Raw genomic sequence first — 22346 nt, 5'->3', positions numbered from 1 at the left:
GAGTCCAGGTTGTGGTCAAAGACAGATCCAGTCTCGCGGATCAGTCATGTGACCTGCTGTGTTTGTGTCTCCTCAGGTGCGTCGGGCGGCAGCTGAAACAGGTGAGCTCAGACCTGAGTGTGGACGCAGACGCAGCAGAGACGCACACGTCACATCGTTAACCCTCTGTGGTTTGTTTCAGCTGCAGAGCTGCAGGCCGCCTCAGGGGATGGGGGGTCACACCGCGAGGACAAAACGGACAGCAAACCTCCGCCGCCCAGGTGTGTGTGTAACTGTGTGTGTGTGTGTGTGTGTGTGTGTGTGTGAGTTTCTGCAGCTCCATCAAGTTAAATTTGTGCTTTCTGTTGTTTTTTGTCGTCACAATCTGGAAACCTGGAGATGTTTTTACAGAGTTTTTACAAACAGCTGACGATGTCTGAACCTCACGAGAACAGAACGAGGACAGTCCTGGACATGGACACATGGGACAGTGCCCCCATCCGGATGCTCCACCTGCAACACAAACGCCAAACATGGACAAATTCTCACTTTGAGCGTTTATTGTCGCCAAAGCCAAAACGATCCGCAGCTTCCCCAGATGTGTTTCAAGGATTATAGGACGTTTCTTTGACTTTAGGACATTTCTAGGATTTTAGGATGTTTCCAGAATTTTAGGACATTTCTATGGTTTTAGGACATGTCTTGAACTTTAGGACATTTGTAGAATTTTTTAGATATTTCTGGGATTCAAAACGTTTCTAGGATTTTAGGACATTTCAGGGATTATAGGAAATGTCTTGGACTTTAGAACATTTCTAGGATTTTGGGATGTTTCGATTTTGGTCATGTTTTCAGTCAGTGATGTGTCATCAGATCTGTGTGTGTGTGTGTGTGTTTGTCTGTGTGTGTGTGTGTGTGACAGGATGATGGACTGGATCAAACAGGGAATAGAGAAGGTGGTTCCTCAGCCGGAGCTTCACGTTTGCCCAAAGACAGACGACAGTCTGAAGTCTGAAGCTGCCGCCTCCTCTAAAGGTCGTCCTCAGAGCGCCGTCACGCTTTGATGTACAGAGATCGATTTAAAGTGCTGATGTTTTGGTGAATTAACCCTGAATGTCTCCTGCTCCTGTGTGCAGTCCAGACTCCGGCTCCTGAACCTCCTCCGGCCCCCAAACCAGCCGCCGACAGCGAGAGGTGAGTCAGATCTTTGTCTCTGTGTGGAGACGTTTATGCACCATAACTGTGATTCAGAGAGGGAGATATTAAACCAGGAGATTCAGAGGAGATTTAAGACCTGGACTGACATTAGTGTTCTGGTGCTGCGTTCAGTCGCCTGTCACAGGGTCACCTGACTCTATAATCTGAGCAAGTTCGTTTGATTTCTGTCTGAAATCTACTTGGCAAGAAATTTCCCACAAATTGCAAAAAAAATTCTTAAAATGTGACAAGAAAATTGCTTAAAAACTTGTTTTAAAAAATAGGATGATTCTAAGAAAATTATTTTTAAAAAATAGGAAAAATGCTCAGAAAACTATATTTATAATTAGAATAATTTTAGTTTTTCTTTTACTCTTTTTAATTTCATTTTTCATTTTTGGGCCATGTCTTGTTAAGTTGCTTAAGACATCGATCCAATCTGCACAAAAATGTTGTCAAAGAGACAAAAATTGACTACAAAGAGACACAAAACAACTATAAGGGGACACAAAACATGAGTGCCCAGCAGCGCACCTGCTGGAGCGGGCGCCCCACGTACAAAGGCTGCTGTCCTCTGCAGCGGCCGCAGGTTTGACTCCAACATGTGGCCTTTTGCTGCAGGTCGTCCTCTCTCTCTCCCACTTTTTCAATCTGTGCTTTATGTAATAAAGGCAAAATGTCAAAATCTAAAAAATACAAAGCTAAATAATTTTTTTAAAGAGATGCAAAACACACACACACACACACACACACACACAAAAACAAACCAAAAAAAAAACGAGGCAAAACCACCGCGGAGTCTGTGTGTCTTGCTCCTATGTAGGACAGTTGTGGGGCCTTTTTCATATCAGAGTCCAGGGGCCCGATGTCTCCTTATACACTCATGTTGGAGACAGAAGAGCGAGGACAGGTGTCACCCTCAGATGGACAGACGGTTAAAAACTGCTCTGTTTTGTTTGGTCCTCGCAGGTCTTCCAAAGAAGCAGAGCAACAGCCCAAGTAGGTGGACGCATTTTATCCAAACGTTACAGAAACATCCGAGCTGGAAGCTTCAGCTGCAGATTTTCCTCCTGAAACGAAAACTTTTAAAAAAGGAAACCAAACATTTCCTGTCACATGGCTGGATGGTTTTGTTGTAGATATTGTTGTAGATATTGTAGATATTGTAGATATTTTATACGTCACATATTCCTGCTGTTTGTAGCCGACATAAGACAGACACATGATCAGCTGCAACAACGTCTGATGCTGTCGAGTCTTTGAGTTTAGGACGAATGTTTTTGGACACAGAAAGTGTTTTTGAGGTCTGACTCCTCTGTGTTGTTGGCAGTATGATGGGATGGATCGTGAGTGGGCTCGGCCGCATGTTACCTCAGCCGGTTCAGAAGCAGGTGAGTCGCTGCGCCAACACTTCATCTCTTTTTTTTTCTTTCTTTTTTTTGGCGAGTGCAAAAGGGCAGCACGAAAACAAAAACAGAGATGGATTTATGAGTCCTGTTTGAAAATGAGTGTTTTTGTGTTTGGTTTTTCTATTTGTTCTCTCATATTCATGAGTCAGGACAGCAGACTGAATATGATTTGAATATGTCATCTTCATATTTGTCGTCCTCCTGCAGGAGTCGGGCAGCGAGGAGGTGCAGAGCAGTAAGTCGTCAGCTTCTCCTCAGTTACACACCGACACATGAACACACGAGTGTGCAGCCGATCAGCGTCACGCTGCTGTGATGTCTGCAGCCTCTGACCCTGAAATGATAAAAATGAGTCAATGAAAAAGCCTCGAGGGCAGACACTGCACATTTACAACATCAGATATAGAAATCACAGCCCAGTTACCAGATTAAATGTTGGCATTTTACGTTTCTGCAAACCTCAGATTTGTTACGTTTGTTCACGAATAAGTGAATAATTGAAACTTTTCTTTATGATACATCACCGCTGTGGTTAATGTGTGGTTACATTTAGGAACAAAAACTACTGTTATGGTTCGGGAAAGATCACGTTTTGGCTTCAAATACCCGTTTTTCTCGGCACTGTCCCGGCAGAAAACGCAGCGATGTCTCCTTAAAAAAAACAACACACATTTTGTGGCACTGAACACTCCCTCTGGGATTTTGTGGGCTGTTTTTGTGATCGCTGCAGCCTGAAATGTCTGATTTCACGGCAGCTATATATTAAATTTTTATTTAACAGCAGGAAATGTGGCAATGTCCCTGTAAGACACAGCTGCGTCTCGTGGCATTGTCCTGGATGGAAATGTGCCGATGTCTCATTAAAAAAATCGCTGAGCATGGCGTGATAACGTCAGAAAAACCCTGCAGTGTCTCAGTAAAAAAATAAACTGCTCTTTATGGCTCTGTCCTGACAGGAAACGCAGCAGTGTCACATAAAAACAGCAGCTTTTTAAGGCATTAGGAGATGCAGTGATGTCTGTAAAACAGCCAGTTTAATAGTTAGTTGGTGTTGAACAGCTGTCCGCAGCTCCCCTCTGTCCCCTCCGTCCCCTCCGTCCCCTCCGTCCCCTACACCTCCCAATGACCCACATTAGAAACACTTTAGAAACGTTGAGATGAAACGTATGAAACTGTAGCTGGTCTGCAGAAACTCGCAGTGCCACATTTTCTCCTGGTGACTGAGACTTCAAACACTTTGCACTAAAATGTTAAGATTTGGAAAACTAAAGACTCATTTCTGTTGGTTTTCAGTGTAAATTAAAGCAGTTTGGGAGCTTTTTCTCCCTTAAAAAAACAGATAATATATACAGATAATACACAAATGCTACAAACACAACTTCTAAACGGTTTGTGAATCAAACATCGGCTGTAGTTCATTTTCACTCTTTTATATTTCCTTTTACGTCCAGGGTTGAAACTTATTAAGCTGTGACAAATATCTTTAACCCTCTCTGGTACGGTGTTGCCTCAAGGTAATGTCGCCATTTTGGCTGTTTACATTCACACAAAATATCCTCAACTGTGTTGCAGTACTTAAAGAACTTAAAGAGCCAGGGCCCTAAAGAAACCGACAACAGTTTGTGTCGTGACATGACCCTCTGGAGGCCGTGTTTGTCCTTTTTTGGGAGCCTTCCTTCCACATTCAGCTCTGTCAGCTCCAACTCTCCACAAACACGATCTGAAAACAGATTTTTCAGTCGTTTTACAATCTGGAAAAAAAGCATCATACATGAACAGAAACCTGCAGAAACTCAGGTGTTTATGTGTGAAATGCACTTTTTTATATATATATATATAAAATTGAAAAAAAGGCGGGTAGGATCTGATAATCGCTTCCTCCTTTTCAGAGATGAAATAGAAATAGTTTTCTGATTATGTCCGATCGGCATTCTGTTGTTGTTTTTCTTGCCTACATTTTATTTTGCTCTCCTATTTTATTTGCCATGTTTGAAATAAAGATCTCGCTAACTAAACGACGTAAGAAGACATTTTTTTTACCAACTAGCATTATTATGTGTACCATAGAGGGTTAAATTCTTTAAAAAGCAACTTAACGGCAACTTAAATCTTGTTTTTCTGAACTCTTGTTTTTCCCGCCTTGCTGCAGTGATGCAGACGTGCTGTAACACCCGCAAACGTAATAGAAATCTGCAGCTTTCAACGTAAAAACCCCACAAATGTAATACGAAATTTCCTGCAAATGTCTAGAAAAGACATTTACATAACGTCCAGAAAAGACATCTACATGATGTCCAGAAAAGACATCGACATGACGTCCAGAAAAGACATCTACATGATGTCCAGAAAAGACATCTACATGACGTACAGAAAAGACATCGACATGACGTCCAGAAAAGACATCGACATGACGTCCAGAAAAGACATCGACATAACGTCCAGAAAAGACATCTACATGACGTCCAGAAAAGACATCGACATGACGTCCAGAAAAGACATCGACATAACGTCCAGAAAAGACATCTACATGACGTCCTTTATAAAAGCTGCAGATTTCTGTTACGTTTGTGGTTTATTGTGTTTGTGGGCTGCTGTTATGTTTGTGGTGTTACACGTGCACTCTGTGGTGCACAAATACGTGCACTGGTTGATGAATTGATTGATGAATTAATTTATTGATTGATTGATTGATTGATTGATTGATTGATTGGTGGGTTTTGCTGGCCGTGCGATGGTCGGCAGGCGGTGGTGTCGGTGATGAGGCGGACTCTAACTGGGCTGCTCTTCTCCTTCTGTTTCAGGGGGAGGAGGCGGCAAGAGCCCCTCGAAATAAAAGGAGAAGGAGGCGCAGGACAGAGTCGCTCACACTGACACTTTAACCCTTGCCGCATCATTCAGGCCTGCAGAGATAAAACGCCGCTCCACACAGCTGCATGCTTTCAGGTTTTGCACAGCTGTGACGCTTCATTCGCTTTTTCTCCCCAAACGGGGAAAGAAATCAAAAAAATTACGTTTAATGAAATCTGAAAATGTTTTTTTAAGATGTCTATTGTTCTCACACATGAAGAAATCCGCCAGTTTAAACTATGATTTCTCTAATATTGAACATCCAGTGTGCTTTCTACAGAGCTACTGTAAATCTGCGTGAAGAAGCTTACCCATTAACCCTTTCAAAACCTGGATCAGTTTTCTTGTCTTTTCACAAGCATTTAAATATTTAGAATTTGAGAAAACTGGTTTGTTTTCTTTTGAAAACAATGCGAAAAAGCTGCAATAACGGCAAGAATTATCCTACAAATTTAAAGAAATTAGCAAAAGTTGACAAGAAAATGACCTGAAAATCTGCTTTTTAAAGAGATAAAGAGAGAATCATTCGAACTTATTATTTAAAAAAAGGGAAAAGATGCCCAGAAAACTATATTTATAATTGGTATACTTTTATGTTTAAAATTATGTAACTGTTTTTTAATGTCTAATTTTTAGGGGGAAAAAATGCAATTTTCTTTCCTTTTTTTTTGCTTCGAAGAAAGAAATCAAGTAAATATGATCAGGTTTCAAAGGGTTAAACAGGGTTTATTCTTCCATTGGTGCTGCTTCATAATGAAAACTGACATTAAATATTAATAACAAATCTCAAATCTGGACTGTCAGTAGTTCAGGACAGCTTTAGTGTTTTTTAAAGGCATCTGCTGATGCTTTCAGGCAGCTAAATAACTCCAGACATCCCAACTCACTAAAGCATTTCACTGTATGTTCATAAAAATAAAGACCTTATTAGAAAACAAGTGCTTTGTTGAGTGTTTTTGTTGTGTTGGTAAACCCGAGGGAAGAAAAATCAATCAATCAATCAATCAATCAGTGGGTCAAAGTCAGTGTTTTCATCACAGCCTGTGAGGTGAGTTTGTAATTGTTTGATGTTCATACAAGACACGTGGTAGATAATCCTGCTCTTCCTGTCATGTGGCGTTCAGTCAGCATCGTGCAGAAGAAGACAGACCTGGTGCTGGAGGACGTGGGACAGGACGAGGACAAGGAGGTGCAGCAGAAGGAGAAGGAGGTGAGAGAGGAGTCCCAGAATTGTATTAACCCTTGAAGGGCTGAAGTTCTTCAGAGAGAACCAGGAAAAGTCTGATGGCGACGCAACTTTATTTTCAGAGCGCATTTCATACAACAGGGAAATATAAAGTGCTTTACAGAGCAACAAAATATCAAACTTTTAACTCTGAGGGACTGTTTGTCTCATTTTAGTCTCTTTCCTCCTCCCTGTTGTGATAACTGTGTGTGTGTTGATGCATGTGTCCTAAATGTAGTCCAGATTGTGTATTTGAGTGTAATCAGTGAATTTGCAGCTCAGCTCCTACAATAAGTCTAAAATACACTGTGGAAACTAAATAGTTACATTCAGACTGTTCAGGTCCAAAAATGCTCCATTGAAACCCATTCAAACTGACATTTTTGATCCCACAGCCATCAGAGCAGAAAAACAGGACTTGTATTATTTCTGGGTGTCATTCTGGGCTTTTGACTCTGAATTTGTCATTTTGACTATTTTCCACCTGATGAGGTCATTTTGACCATATTTGGCATATGGAGGAAATACATGCTATTTCCACTAGGTGACCTGTCACAGTCAATGTAGCTGCTGATCACTGACATATCCCAGACTGTCAGCAGCTACACTCACACACTGACATATCCCAGACTGTCAGCAGCTACACTCACACACTGACATATCCCAGACTGTCAGCAGCTACACTCACACACTGACATATCCCAGACTGTCAGCAGCTACACTCACACACTGACATATCCCAGACTGTCAGCAGCTACACTCACAGTCAGTAGTTATGTATAATATTTTATATAGCCTGATTTTGAAAAGCACATTTTGTGTGCAGTCTGTAGTATTTGATATTGCACAAAAACTAATAATAATAATGATATAACTAATAAGCTTTCTCAAAGAGGAAAGTCTTAAATGTTTTCGACGGTGCAGACATTACAGCAGACTGTGGTTTGTTTCAGGCTGGAGGTGCAGAGCCTCTCATGGATCAGTGCGCTCCTCTGGTCGACAGCATCAAGGAGGAGGTTGGAGAGGCCGTCCTGGCTCGCATGGAGGAAAAGTAAGCGATCACTCTATTTGACTCTTTTTTTCCCCTTTGCTTTCTCTTTCAAATTGTTCCACGAGCACGCTAACAATGGAAATATCATCTGTTTTTTCTGTCTGTCCAACGCTTTGGTTCAAACATGAGATATCTCAGCAGCCACAGGCCGCTGTTAGTGTGGGATGTTTTAAAATTTGCAAGACTTTTGCACCCTGCAGGCTGGTTTTGTATTTCTTTTAGTGTCATTTCTTTGAATGTTGGTGAGTATCTGAGCTCTTGCGTGTTGCGCAGACTGCAGCAGGGCCGTCTGGAGGCGGCCCGAGCGGCAGAGGAGATGGCCAGGAAGGCAGCGGAGGAGGCGGTCCGACAGCTGGAGGTGGAGCATTCGGCTAAAATCGTCATAGAAAACCTGCCAGAGTCCAACGAGCAGTGAGTCACATGAACACATGGCATGTTTTAAAAAAAAATGTAAAAATAAAGGAAAAAATATATAATCATTGCTAAAAATGTTAAAGAAAAGAATCATAACAAATTTTAGAGAAAAATAAATTGCTAAAAGTTTGTAAAAATTTAAAAAGAAACAAAATCACTGTCAATTTAAAAGACAGAAATTACTAAAATGTTTTTAAATCAACAAAAAATTTGATAGAAAAAAACTCACTATTTTTCTGTTAAAGAAAACATGCCGGCATAAAAAGTCCCTCCCCAGTGCTAAAAGCTTGATTAGCCTTGGATCAAATATCTGTCTGCATACTTAGTTAGAGTCCGCTTTTAACAAAAATACAGACTATTTTTGCGACTCTAGTTAATGAATCGTTAATGATTGCAGCTGCAGAGTATATCGTCTTCACTCAGCACCAATGACTAACAACTGCTCACATTTATAACAGCACAGTTCATAATTAAAATTAACAAAAGTTTTCCAGGATAAATAAGGTGTCAGAGTGCTTAAAAAAGCATCAGATTAGAGCCAATTAATCATCTGTTTGTTTTCAACAGACTGCCGAACATCCTGGAGGAGGAAAACGAGGACGACCCAGAGTAAGTCTGTCTTTATGAAACATGCTCCGTCACTCTGCTGTTAGCTCGAGGTAACTGCTGATAGCTACTGCAGCTTTTGTTGACTGAAAATGAGGTGCAGCTCAGATACTTCTGGTTAGACTCATGGAGGAACAACGTCATACTCCAATCTAAAAGAGATGAAACTGAAATTTATCCTCTGATCTGACGACTTAAGGACTCTGACCTCTTTTAGAGAGAGCGTTTCTTAAGCCACCAAACACTCTCAGTGTAGTACTCCTTTTTTCCACCGTTTTATTCTGTATTCATATCTCTGTTTATTATACAACGTATGCCCCTTAGAGTTCGACACAAAGAAATTCTCCTCTTTATGGACGACTGAAAGTGCCACCACAGTAATGGCAATAAAGTTTAATTTGAGTGTTTTTCACCATCCAACCTTAAAAAATATGCACATGACACACCACTTGCACAGCAGTGGGTCGGGGCTGGGAATTTTTAAGAGCAAACAGCAGACGAGTAGTCAGACTTTGACCAATGCAGCATTAGAATGAGGCTTGAACTCACAACCTCAGACATCAAGAACAAGTCAGTATCCCTGTGATCTCCACACCGAGAGAGAAACCAGAGAGGCTTCACACTGTGACCGAGCCGACCAGCAGGGGGCAGGATATCAGCTGTCTGTGCATGGAAAGGCAGATTTCAAACTGCTCCCAAAAATTCACTCATCAAGACTAAACTCTGAGAATCTGCAGACTTCATCTGGACAGCAGAGAGATGTTGATCATTTGTTGTTACAAAGATTGATTTGCTCCATAAGTGAAAAAGTGATGTTTAAAGATGCCATTTTCCCACAGACTGCAATGTCATGATGTATGTCATGACAGCAACATTTTGTCATTTTTTCATAAACTTCAAAGATTTAAACCAAGAATTTGCAAGTATATGTTTACAGCAGCGTTTAAAGTCAAGCATTTTGATGCACTGTAGGCTCAGTTTTTGATAAATCATAAATCTGTGTGGATGGTTTGTGTTGGACAGTCTGAAGACGCCCTGCAACGAGTTTGGTGTCAACCGAGCAAAGAATTGGAGAGTAGATCAGTTTAATTAGTTTGATGAAGGTTTTGATGAAAAACAGAGTGATGGACTTTTTAATTTTTACCACAATGATTTGTACAAAAGTTCTGTCTCATTTGGGCCGATATTTTGGTGTAAGTTGCAAAGCTGTAGCATGTACAAACGATTTATTGTGAATTTTCAAACTTTTGAAATGTAGACGGTTGCTGTAGCGCCACCATCAGGACAGTTGGCTCGTGTTTGCAGCTGAAGAAGTTTGACATGGGACTGGACCGATGTGCTAAGTTTGGTTTATTTTTATACATGGAAAGTTGGATTTCTTCACTGCCCGGCTCCGAATAATGTGTTACAACAAATAATGAGGGAGCCCGGCCTGTCGGCGTGTAGGCAGTTTTGTGAATGTTTTGTTAAAGGACGTAGGAACCAACACTTCCTGTGCTTTCAGCGCCCTCTGCTGCAAAGTTCTCAAAGATCTCACCTCGAGCTCTGCCGCTCTTTACTCGACTCAAAAGTTGCTTCCTTCCGCAACTTTCTGACACAATCATGTTTTTTTTAAAGAAATCAATTTGCGCAATGTTTCAAATATTTAAATGTTTGTGAAAGGCATCTGAACACAAAAAAGTGATGCTGATCCAACCAACATTTTTTAACGTATAAGGCATCTCTGGTTTGCAGAAACGTACAAAGCCAATGTTTTTTCTGGCTCTCCATCTTGTTTGTCCCTTGCTGCACCCCGTCCAGGTTGCAGAACCTGCATGAGGACAGTGAAGACAGCGCGGACAATATGAGACCTGAGGAAAATCAGAAAACCACTGTGGAGGAAAAGAAAAAACCCGATCAGTAAGCCATCTTTAGTTAGAGGCTTTTCCCTGACGCTCCCATACTGCTGATGATGTGGATCTGATCTCTCTGCAGACCATCACCGGTCGGTCTCTGTATCGTCCTGCCGAATTCTGCAGGAGCGACGTCACTGTATCTTTGAATGGGATGTGCACTCTGCATCAGCTTGCACGGAGATTGTAGTTTGGCACGATCAGATCGACTGAGCTTTTTACGTCTTGAGGCTTTTTAGAGCGAGCTGCCGTCCTGCCCTGCCGTCGAAACTGGACTCTGCTGCACCGAGAGATTCTCAGTGTGATTCCAGTCCCAGTTCAGTGGAACAGCTGGATCATTTAACCCTTTAAATAACCCTTTAAAATGGCACTGAGCGCTGATTAGTATGTAGTTACCTAAAAAAACAATATCAGTTTAAGTGTGCGCTTAATGTTTTTTGTTTTTTTTTTAATAGATTTTGTTTTGTTTTGTTTTGTTTTGTTATGTTTAAAAATAAGCACGTGTTTTTCTTTTATTTTGTTTTTTTTTTTGGGCGGGGGGTGTATTCAGGAAAACTGTAATCAGGAAGTATTTTTAACTTGTTCCGTGTCCGTATGCTGGTGCCCCTCCCTAACCTGACACTGAGGGGGGGTGCTATGCATTATTTGGGGACACACTTTTTGACGAGGGAACACGCTTTGATACTAACCGTATTTCCATTTTTGGAAACTAAAACTATCCTTTCTGAGGTGGCAGCGAACACACTGGGAGTCAGACTGTGTTGTCCAGCTGAGCGTCTCTCAGCGTAGCGTCCTCAGCTTTAGGACAGTCAGGGTCAGGGCGGGACTTTTTGGCTGTCTGCTGCATGTTTGTCTCTGCTGAAGTTTCTCTGCTGAACGCAGCGTCTCTTCAAACTTTAACTTTTTCTGTCTTCAACTTTTCTTCTATGAATCAGGGCAGACATCAAAAGGTAGGTTTGAATTTTTACAGCTGGTTTATTTATCTGTATGTTTGGGACGTTTGTATGGTCATGGAAAACCTGGAAAAGTCATGGAAACTGTAAATAGTAATTTCCAGGAAAACTAAATATACCCTGAAAGTTTTTGGAAAGTCATGGAATTTTCTTTCATAAACCTGTAAAATAGCACAAGATGTGTCCAAGGACCATCAGATATTTGAGAATGCAACAACAATTTCTGTTTTTACAGTTTCTGGCTGTGATGAGTGATGCCATGTTTGGTTATTTTTGAAGAAAACATAAGCCACAAGTTTGGAAGATATATTTTCTTTAAAAATCACCAAGAAAAAGAAAATTCTAAAAAAAAAAATGGTAAAGAAAAAAAAACAAATCTTTTCTTAGAAAAATCTCCAAATGTTTTTTAAGAAAAAGAAAACTGCCAAAATGTATTTTTTTAAAAAATCTTACAAAAGTCTGAAAGGTTTTGTAAGAAAAAGAAATTGACTAAAACATCGGAAGGAAAAAAACATTCTTTATGAAAATTTAAAGAGAAAATAACCAAAAGGCTTTTATGAAAACAGTTTTTTTTATTTTGAAAAAGAAACAACAAACATGCCTCAGTTCTCGTCCTGTTCTGAATTCATCATTTTTTTGAATAATACATATTTTTAAAAAATAATGAAAAGGAACCAATAAAGAGCTGTTGGGACGTCAGTGGAGGATCCTCAGGAGGTTTGTCCTGCTCTGCTGTCTTCATGACCTCGTCCCTCTTCACCAGGAGCCTGGTGGACATCTGTCCTGCTGAAGACGAGGCCGCTCCTTCATCCACAGATGTAGAGCCAGCATCAGAGAGGAGAGACCTGGAGAGTCCCGTCTCCCAAACCGTCACCCAACAACCAGAGCCACAAGCTGAACCACCAACCGCCACAGACCAGGACCAGCAGGTTATCAAAGTCTTTAAATCCTGCAGATCCTTTAAAATCCTGCAGACTCGGACTCGGACACAGACTCAAACACGGACACAGACTCAGACTCAGACACTGACTCGGACTCGGACTCAGACTCAGACACGGACTCAGACACAGACTCAGACTCAGACACTGACTCGGACTCGGACTCGGACTCAGACTCAGACACAGACTCAGACTCAGACACAGACTCAGACTCAGACTCAGACTCAGACACTGACTCAGACACAGACTCAGACTCAGACACAGACACAGACTCAGACTCAGACACAGACACAGACTCAGACTCAGACACAGACACAGACACAGACTCAGACACAGACACAGACTCAGACTCAGACACAGACACAGACTCAGACTCAGACACAGACACAGACTCAGACTCAGACACAGACACAGACTCAGACTCAGACACAGACACAGACACAGACTCAGACTCAGACACAGACACAGACTCAGACACAGACACAGACACAGACTCAGACTCAGACACAGACTCAGACTCAGACACTGACTCAGACACAGACTCAGACTCAGACTCAGACTCAGACACAGACTCAGACTCAGACACAGACTCAGACACAGACACAGACACAGACTCAGACTCAGACACAGACTCAGACTCAGACACAGACACAGACTCAGACTCAGACTCAGACTCAGACTCAGACACAGACTCAGACTCAGACACAGACTCAGACTCAGACACAGACTCAGACTCAGACACAGACTCAGACTCAGACACTGACTCAGACACAGACTCAGACTCAGACTCAGACTCAGACACAGACTCAGACTCAGACACAGACTCAGACACAGACTCAGACTCAGACACAGACTCAGACTCAGACTCAGACTCAGACACAGACTCAGACTCAGACACAGACTCAGACACAGACTCAGACTCAGACTCAGACTCAGACTCAGACACTGACTCAGACACAGACTCAGACTCAGACTCAGACACAGACTCAGACACAGACTCAGACTCTGACACAGACACAGACTCAGACTCAGACTCAGACACAGACTCAGACTCAGACACAGACTCAGACGCAGACTCAGACTCAGACTCAGACACAGACACAGACTCAGACTCAGACACAGACTCAGACACAGACTCAGACACTGACTCAGACTCAGACTCAGACTCAGACACAGACTCAGACACAGACACAGACACAGACTCAGACTCAGACTCAGACACAGACACAGACTCAGACACAGACTCAGACACAGACTCAGACTCAGACACTGACTCAGACACAGACTCAGACTCAGACACAGACTCAGACACAGACTCAGACTCAGACTCAGACACAGACTCAGACACAGACTCAGACTCAGACACAGACACAGACTCAGACTCAGACACAGACTCAGACTCAGACTCAGACACTGACTCAGACACAGACTCAGACTCAGACACAGACACAGACTCAGACACAGACACAGACACAGACTCAGACTCAGACTCAGACTCAGACACAGACTCTGACTCAGACACAGACTCAGACACAGACTCAGACTCAGACACAGACACAGACACAGACACAGACACAGACTCAGACTCAGACTCAGACTCAGACTCAGACACAGACTCAGACTCAGACACAGACTCAGACACAGACTCAGACTCAGACACAGACACAGACACAGACACAGACTCAGACACAGACACAGACACAGACTCAGACTCAGACACAGACACAGACACAGACTCAGACTCAGACTCAGACACAGACTCAGACTCAGACTCAGACTCAGACACAGACACTGACTCAGACTCAGACTCAGACTCAGACTCAGACTCAGACACAGACTCAGACTCAGACTCAGACTCATATAAACCTGCTCAGTGTGAATTATTTAATTCTTTATGATCCCAAATGAGCAGATGGTCTGAATGTTTTTCTGTCTTCTTCTCTCAGGTCTCTGCAGCAGAAGCTGAATGTGGAGGTGAGAGCAGAAAACGTGTGATTTCAGGAGCAACATGAACCTCTCACCACGTGTGTGTGTGTGTGTGTGTGTGTGTGTGTGTGTGTGTGTGTGTGTGTGTCTGTGTGTGTGTGTCTTCGTGTTTTCGTGCAGTCCCGTCAGGACATCACCGCTCTGCTCTCTGACTTTTTCTGTTTAGTGTCTGATGTTTGTTCTCTGATAAAGAGCTTCCTGCTTCGGTTCCCGCTCGCCGCTGAGTGTCTGGAGAGCTGCAGGAAGCTGATGCATGACCACAGCCTCGCCCCGCCCACGCTGTCCCTGCCCAACCGGCCCAACCCGCCGCCAGAGCTCGCCATGCTGGCCCGGGAGTTGTCCCGCCTCCCCAAGCAGGCGCGCCAGTGCTGCACGAGCATCGCCAGCTGCTTCACACGCCTTAACTCCAACTCCCAGCATCCTCAGCAGCCTTAGCCCCGCCTCCCTCCTCGAGCAGACCCCGTAGACAGACCTTAGAGACGCCTCGCTGTCCTTTAGATCCGAGTGTTCAAAGTGCCCTTAAGGACACCTTCGTCCCATCATGCCTCAGTGTGCCGCATCACTCCGCCGCAGCTTCACCGCCGGCTGAGCGCCCTGCAGGTGACCTCACAGGAAGTGATGTTTGTGCTGCTGTGCTTCATCCCCTCTGCTCCAGGACACACCGAGACACTGAGACACACCGAGACACACTGAGACATACTGAAACACACTGAGACAATGACACACAAAGACACACTGAGACACACAGAGGCACACTGAGGCACACTGAGACACTTAGACACAGAGACACACAGAGACACCGAGGCACACAGAGGCACACCGAGGCACACAGAGACACACTGAGACACACAGAGAGACAGTGACACACAGAGACACACTGAGACACACAGAGACACACAGAGACACACAGAGAGACAGTGACACACAGAGACACACTGAGACACACAGAGACACACAGAGAGACAGTGACACACAGAGACACACTGAGACACACAGAGGCACACTGAGACACACTGAGACACACTAAGACACACTGAGACACACTGAGACATACTGAGACATAGTGAGACACAGACACACAGAGACAAACCGTGCTGTGACAGATTTAGGAAATATTTAATTTTATTTTAAGGATCTGCTTTATCTTCTGGTAAAGTCATGAAGCTGAGTCTTTTGTGACAGTTTACCTGAGGTCACCTGAGGTCACCTGAGGTCACCTGAGGTCACCTGAGGTCACCTGTAGGCTGACAGCTGTTCTGCTCTGTGTTCGGCTGAAGCTCCGGAGCTCCGGGTGGAGGACGTGGATCAGGATCTGGGGCAGGGAAAAGGTCTGAACATCCCCAAAATCATCACCACTCCAGAGCCAGAGCTCAGCACTCTGAGCGTCCCCGACGTCTTACTGGCAAATCTCAGGTAAGAGACATGTCCTCACCTGCACCACTGCTCACTGGCCTCGATTTATGACTAATAATAATAATAATAATAATAATAATAATAATAATAATACTTGCTGTCCTCATGTGTCCATGTTGCTGTCCTCCTGCCATGTGCCCTCAGTGCTGCAGGAGATCTGTCTGCAGATGAAGACGGAGACAAGCTGTCCAGGAGTGGTCTGAAGACCTGGTCCAGTCAGGGAGACTTGCTGACTGCAGATGACGAGTGAGAGACATACAGACATACATTCTGTCCTCCTCCTCTTTCCCCTCTGTCTGCCATGTTTACCGTCCCGTGTGTCCCTCCTGCAGGACACGTCCTCTGTCTGCAGCCAGCGTAGGCAGCGTGGTGGTCCAGGACCGTCTGAGTGAGCTGGTCCGGCTGTTTAAAGGTCGAACGGAGCGGCAGAAGGACCGGCTGGTGGACCCGGATGAGTCTGAGGAGGAGAGTCCTTCAGCCTGTGAGAACGTTATTCTTTCTCTCAGACGTTTTATTGAAAAAGTAAAAAAATGAATTACGTTGAAAAAACTACATGCTGAGTAAATTATTTCGACGAAGGCCGTCTGGGATATTTCAGTGATGTTTCAGTGTTCAGCAACATTGATTGTGACAGGTCACCTCTGCTGATGAAGAACATGCTATTTGGTCAAAAGCTCCAGAACGAGCAGGAAACTGGACCGTGAGTTTTAAAATATTTTGTCTGATCTCCACAGCGCCGAAGAAAGCTCCGGCTCCTCCTCCTCCTCCTCCTCCTCCTGAGGAGAAGAAGGACGACGCTCCTGCAGCAGCAGAAGAAGAGGAGGAGGCGGAGAAGGAGTACGTGCTCCCTTTCGAACTTCTGGGGCGTCCAGTGAAAATTCCCAAACTGCCCAAACTTCCCCCGATGCCAGACTGGCTGCGAGCCATCCTGCAGTACCGCTTCCCCGCCAGCATCGACCCGTTCGGCGGTGAGCCTTCGTTTCTCTCTTCAGGACTTTTTAAAAATCTATTTCTTTCTTTCTTTATTTTTTTACCTATTTTTGCTGCTAATTTTTAATACATTTTCTTGGGGTTTCTTTGCTAATTTTTGGGTCATGTCTTGTTCATTTCCTTATTGCCTTCCCCCTATGTTTTTAAAAAAAAACAAACCAGGTTGCTCAGGTTTTAAAGGGTTAATATGGATGGTACAGTCCACCCTGTTGACCTGACGAGGACTTCCTGTCTCCACAGACCTGATCTACGTGCTCTGGCTCTTCCTTGTGGTGGCGGCGTGGAACTGGAACGTGTGGCTGATCCCCGTCCGCTGGGCGTTCCCCTACCAGACCCCCGAAAACATCCACCTGTGGCTGCTGATGGATTACACCTGCGACCTCATCTACATCGCCGACATCCTCGTCTTTCAGCCACGACTGCAGTTCGTCCGCGGCGGCGACATCGTGGTCAGTGCAGCAACAGAAAGTTAAAAAATCTTTTGTTGAAAATTTGAGTTCTGAACAAAGAATATTTCTTTTTTCTTTCAGTGTGATAAAAAGGACATGAGAGAAAACTACATGACCACCGAGAGGTTTAAGGTACGAACAACACCTGCACTTCTGTCCAAAATAAAGCAAGAAAAGACTTAATGATCCGGGGAACAACTTTTGACAGGTTAACCACGAGCGCAGTGAGTCTGTAGTTTCTGTGTGTGTCTGCAGATGGACGTCATCAGTCTGTTTCCCATGGAGGTATTTTACTATTTCACCGGCGTGAACTCTCTGCTGAGGTTCCCTCGTCTGCTGAAGGTCAGGATGTGTTTGTTCTCCCTGCAGATGTTCATACTGAGCGTGAGAAATCAAATCCACTGACTGTGTTTCCTCCGTCAGTACATGGCTTTCTTTGAGTTCAACGACAGAATGGAGGCTGTGATGAAGAAAGCGTACATCTACAGGTGAGGACAGTTTCATCCCAGTGACACTTTGCAAAGACGCACTATTTATCACAACAACAACCAGAAAAACAAAAACAACTGCTGTGCAGCAGTGAGTCGGGGCCGGGCATTTTTAGCAGCAAGCGGCCGACGAATATGAAGACAACAACTCTGCATCATGAGACTCGAACTCACAACCTCAGACACAGCGTCAGTATCCCAGCGCTGATCATTTGATGTTACGAAGACTGATTTTCTCCATCAGAGAAAAACTGATGTTTAAAGGGGCCAGTTTCCCACAGACTGCAACCGCATTCAAAATAATGCCAAAAATTCAGTTTTCAGATAAAATTCTGAAATGTTACACACTTAATCTGTCATGGCAGCAAAATTATGTCATTTTTTCATAAACTTCAAAGATTTAAACCAAGAATTTTCACGTGTATGTTTTCAGCAGCGTTTACAGTCAAACATTTTGATGCACTGTGGGTTCAGTTTTTGATAAATTATAAATCATAAATCATGCCCCGCAGTGAGTTTGGTGTCAACTGAGCAAAAAATGTGGGATGAGATCGGTTTAATTAGTTTAAGAGTTTTTGAGAAAAACAGAGTGATGCAGTTCATCATCTGTGCCACAGTGACGTGGACAAAAGTTTCTTCACAGTCGGGCCTACATTTTGCAAATCTGTAGCATGTACAAATATTTTGTTATAAATTTAAAATTAGACGGTCTCTGTAGCGCCACCATCAGGACTGTTGGCTTGTGTTTGCAGCTGAGGAGGTTTGACATGAAACTGGACCGATGTGCAAAGTCTGGTGTGTTTTTTTGGACGGCAAGACAGATTTCCTCTGAAGAAGAAGAATAACGCTGAGGAAAACAACATGACCAGCGGCCTCGTTGCCTGACCTCTAACTGCAGTCAGACGTGCACGTGAAGCCTCAGAAACAGATAAAAACATGATTAATCGTTGTTGTTGTTGTTGTTGTTGTCATGTGCCAGAGTGATCCGAACCTCCACCTACTTGCTGTACTCTCTGCACATCAACGCCTGTCTCTTCTACTGGGGCTCAGACTATGAAGGACTGGGGTCCACCAAGTGGGTCTACAACGGAAAAGGCAACGCGTGAGTTTACGCTGCTTCTGCTCCAAACACACTGTCACCGCACATCAACACTGATCTGTGTTGTACAAAGAGTCAGCAAATAAAATGTTCCACTTTCATTTTGTGTTTAAAAAGAGCAGAGTGTTAGATGGAGGACAGTAAAAATGCATCAACTTCAACTAGTGAAAAAGACAAAATTCATATATCAGTTAGATTGGTGATTGTAAAGTTTTCAAATTCTCCTTTTTTGCGGCAACACATTTGGTAAAAACTGCATCATCAGGCTTAAAACAGGCTCGTTACTGATTTCCAGCTGAGCGATGTGACGTTGCTGTATCAGACTTTTTTTTGTTTCCTGCAGTTATATCCGCTGTTACTATTTTGCCGTGAAGACGCTGATCACCATCGGAGGACTGCCGGACCCCACCACCGTCTTTGAGATCTGCTTCCAGCTCATCAACTACTTCGTTGGCGTCTTTGCGTTCTCCATCATGATCGGTCAGGTCAGTCGAACATCGCACTGTTTCCACTTTTCTCACGTTTGCTTTTAGAGACACACTTTGAATTCTGGGTGATATTTATCCTCCTGCGTCTTCAGAAGAGGACTTTATACTTCGGGTTTGCTGATCCTTGTTCATGGACACGTTTTTGTGCCGTCAGCGGTGCTTTACAATAAAACAAAGAATGAAAAGTAAATAAAGTGAGACACAATGAGATCAAATCTGATTCTTTGAGTGCTAACAAACCTGACTGTGGCAGATGAGAGATGTGTTTGGAGCTGCGACGGCCGGGGAGAACTACTACCGAGCCTGCATGGACAGCACCATCAAGTACATGACGTCCTACAACATCCCCCGAGAGGTCCAGAACCGCATCAAGACCTGGTACGACTACACCTGGAAGAGCCAGGGCATGCTGGGTAAGAAAACAGGATGACAAGAGAGTGATGGTGCTTTTGATGACAGCGGTGAAGAGTCCGCTACAGCACGGAAATGTCCGACGGCCGACTCAAAGGTTTTAATTCCTGAGTAAAATGATTAACAGCACAGAAGTTTGACAGAAGCTGAAGTCAGAGTCCTGCAGTCAGGAGAGGTTGGCCTATTATCAGCACAATGTGCTTCAATTTACCTGAAGTTTGTTTCAGATGGAGCTTTTCATTTTGATATAATGCTGGAAAGTTTAATCAATAATAATAACTCATATGTTTATTACACTCCAACACACCATGGTCACATGACACTGTGTCAGTGAACTATGAGGACAAAAAACAAACCACAAAAAAAAGCTAAATTCATTGATCGTAATCAAAGTAAAATATTCAGTTAATGGTGATATTGATTTTAGGTATGAGGCTCGGACCTTTGCTGGGAGGACATTTTAGTACCTGGACCTCTGTGAGTTTTAGTAGAATAGGTCCTCCAGCTGGTGATGCTGCTCTACAGTATATTTGTCATGTTCAATGTCTGACAGAAAATAAATATTTTAACCCAAATGAACCTGATGATATCTTCATATCTCACTGAGGAGTCAAAGGAACCTTTAAGCTCGACAGAAATATTGATTTGATGGATATCGTGATAAGACTTTTTCCATATCGCCCAGCCCCAGCTAGATTTTAGAGCCAAAGTGACGAACATTATCTGTATCACCTGGAGGAGCTAACATAGAGATACAGAAACAAACTTTGTCCCTGAACATGTCATGTTGAGTTCAGGTACATTCAGTGAGTTGTGGCGTTCTGTCTACAGATGAACAGGAGCTGCTGGTGCAACTTCCCACTAAGATGAGGCTGGACATCGCTGTGGACGTCAACTACGCCATCATCAGTAAAGTGGCTCTGTTTCAGGTCAGAATGAATCGAATTTTTTATTTTTTACGTTGTGACGCTTTGAAAGTCAAACAAATAAATTCTTATAAAATCTCCATCGTTCCCATAAACATCGTCAATAAATGATACACACATCAGTATTAACACTATGCCACTCTGCACACAGCAGTTTATTTTTATTTCTATTCTGTATAAATTATTTATACTGTTTTTTAATCTTTTAGGAAACCATGCTGTATGTTTGCTGTCCAAGTTTTTTTTTACAGTGTGTTGTATGATGAGCCACTTCACATTCTGTGAAACGAGAAAGAAAAGTAAAACTAGCAAAACTGAATGTGAAATTAAAATGTGTGTATTTGTGTGTGTGTGTATTCGTGTGTGTGTGTATTTGTGTGTGTGTGTGTGTGTGTGTGTGTGTGTGTGTGTGTGTGTTTCAGGGCTGTGACAGACAGATGGTGTTCGATATGCTGACGAGACTCAAATCTGTGGTCTACCTGCCTGGAGACTTCGTCTGTAAAAAGGTGAGCACACACACACACACACACACACACGGAAATACACACACATGGAAATACACACACCTGTCTGAGCTGTTACTGAGCGCTACAGCAGCACTGTCTGTTGACCTGTACATGTGTGTGTTGACCTGTGTGTGTCTGTGTGTGTGTGTGTGTGTGTGTGTGTGTATGTGTGTGTGTGTCTCAGGGGGAGATCGGCAGGGAGATGTACATCATTAAGCAGGGGGAGGTGCAGGTGGTGGGCGGTCCCGACCTGCAGACGGTGTTTGTGACCATCAGAGCCGGCTCGGTGTTCGGGGAGATCAGGTCAGAGCTGCTTCCTGTCATCCTATTACCTCAATTACAGAGCGTGTGTGTGTGTGTGTGTGTGTGTGTGTGTGTGTGTGTGTGTGTGTGTGTGTGTGTGTGTGTGTGTGTGTGTGTGTGTGTGGGGGGTGGGGGGGGACATTAATAAAGTTTGGTGAAGTAGCACCGATGACTCGAAACGTGTCAGAATCCCTAAAATCCTGTGAGATCTCTGCAGCCTCAGGTCCTGGAGCACGCTCGAGGAAAACTTTATTTACAGTTATCATATTTACATATTGAAAATTATCTTACAATTGAGTTTAGTTAGTTTAGATTTAGTAGATTTTTTGTTTTTTAACACCAGGGAAAATGTTCCCGAAACTATGTTTCTAATTATCAGAGTTACTTTTTTTTTGCTGATTTTCAGTTTTTTTTAAAATAATTTCTTGCGAAGTTTGGGGCATTTCTTTTTAAGTTGTTTAATGCCTTCTTCCCTTTTTTTAGAGGAGATCAAGTCAATTTGTTCAGGTTTCAAAGGGTTAAAAGAGTTCTAACTTCTGCAGCAGGGTCAGACAGATTAACCCCTTCAAACCTGGTTAGATGTCACTGTCTTGTGCTTTGTTCCCTTCACTAGCTATTTAACCCTTTGAAACATGAGAAAAAATGTTTAAAAAAATGGAGAAAAAGGCAATGAGCAACTTGTTCATACATTTTCCCTTAAAGAATGACCTAAAAATTTGTTTTGATAAAAGGATAATAATTTTTAGAAGAGTATAAAAAAACCTTGGGAAAATGTC

At 43.2% G+C, this 22346-nt stretch overlaps 1 protein-coding gene across 1 annotated transcript in view; it reads left to right on the top strand.

Annotated features, from left to right (window-relative positions):
* cngb1a (cyclic nucleotide gated channel subunit beta 1a) overlaps positions 1-22346 on the top strand; it is a 35162-nt gene that overhangs the window by 8100 nt on the left and 4716 nt on the right. Inside the window, exons 9-37 of the mRNA XM_088075237.1 lie at positions 77-101; positions 182-260; positions 902-1014; positions 1116-1173; positions 2146-2175; positions 2507-2567; positions 2793-2820; positions 6557-6642; positions 7611-7708; positions 7982-8119; positions 8690-8731; positions 10529-10627; positions 11556-11570; positions 12337-12502; positions 14458-14485; positions 15775-15910; positions 16055-16156; positions 16243-16391; positions 16645-16878; positions 17141-17349; positions 17431-17481; positions 17605-17691; positions 17773-17837; positions 18817-18939; positions 19280-19421; positions 19678-19837; positions 20667-20764; positions 21184-21267; positions 21452-21570. Coding sequence (XP_087931363.1) covers positions 77-101; positions 182-260; positions 902-1014; positions 1116-1173; positions 2146-2175; positions 2507-2567; positions 2793-2820; positions 6557-6642; positions 7611-7708; positions 7982-8119; positions 8690-8731; positions 10529-10627; positions 11556-11570; positions 12337-12502; positions 14458-14485; positions 15775-15910; positions 16055-16156; positions 16243-16391; positions 16645-16878; positions 17141-17349; positions 17431-17481; positions 17605-17691; positions 17773-17837; positions 18817-18939; positions 19280-19421; positions 19678-19837; positions 20667-20764; positions 21184-21267; positions 21452-21570 — 2825 coding nt within the window. The remainder of the gene's footprint in view (positions 1-76; positions 102-181; positions 261-901; positions 1015-1115; positions 1174-2145; positions 2176-2506; positions 2568-2792; positions 2821-6556; positions 6643-7610; positions 7709-7981; positions 8120-8689; positions 8732-10528; positions 10628-11555; positions 11571-12336; positions 12503-14457; positions 14486-15774; positions 15911-16054; positions 16157-16242; positions 16392-16644; positions 16879-17140; positions 17350-17430; positions 17482-17604; positions 17692-17772; positions 17838-18816; positions 18940-19279; positions 19422-19677; positions 19838-20666; positions 20765-21183; positions 21268-21451; positions 21571-22346) is intronic.

Source organism: Plectropomus leopardus, chromosome 1 (assembly GCF_026936395.1).
Source record: "Plectropomus leopardus strain MGB_pleo_1.0 chromosome 1, ASM2693639v1, whole genome shotgun sequence".
Lineage (NCBI taxonomy): Eukaryota > Metazoa > Chordata > Actinopteri > Perciformes > Serranidae > Plectropomus > Plectropomus leopardus.
This window is presented reverse-complemented; position numbering and strand designations above follow the sequence as displayed.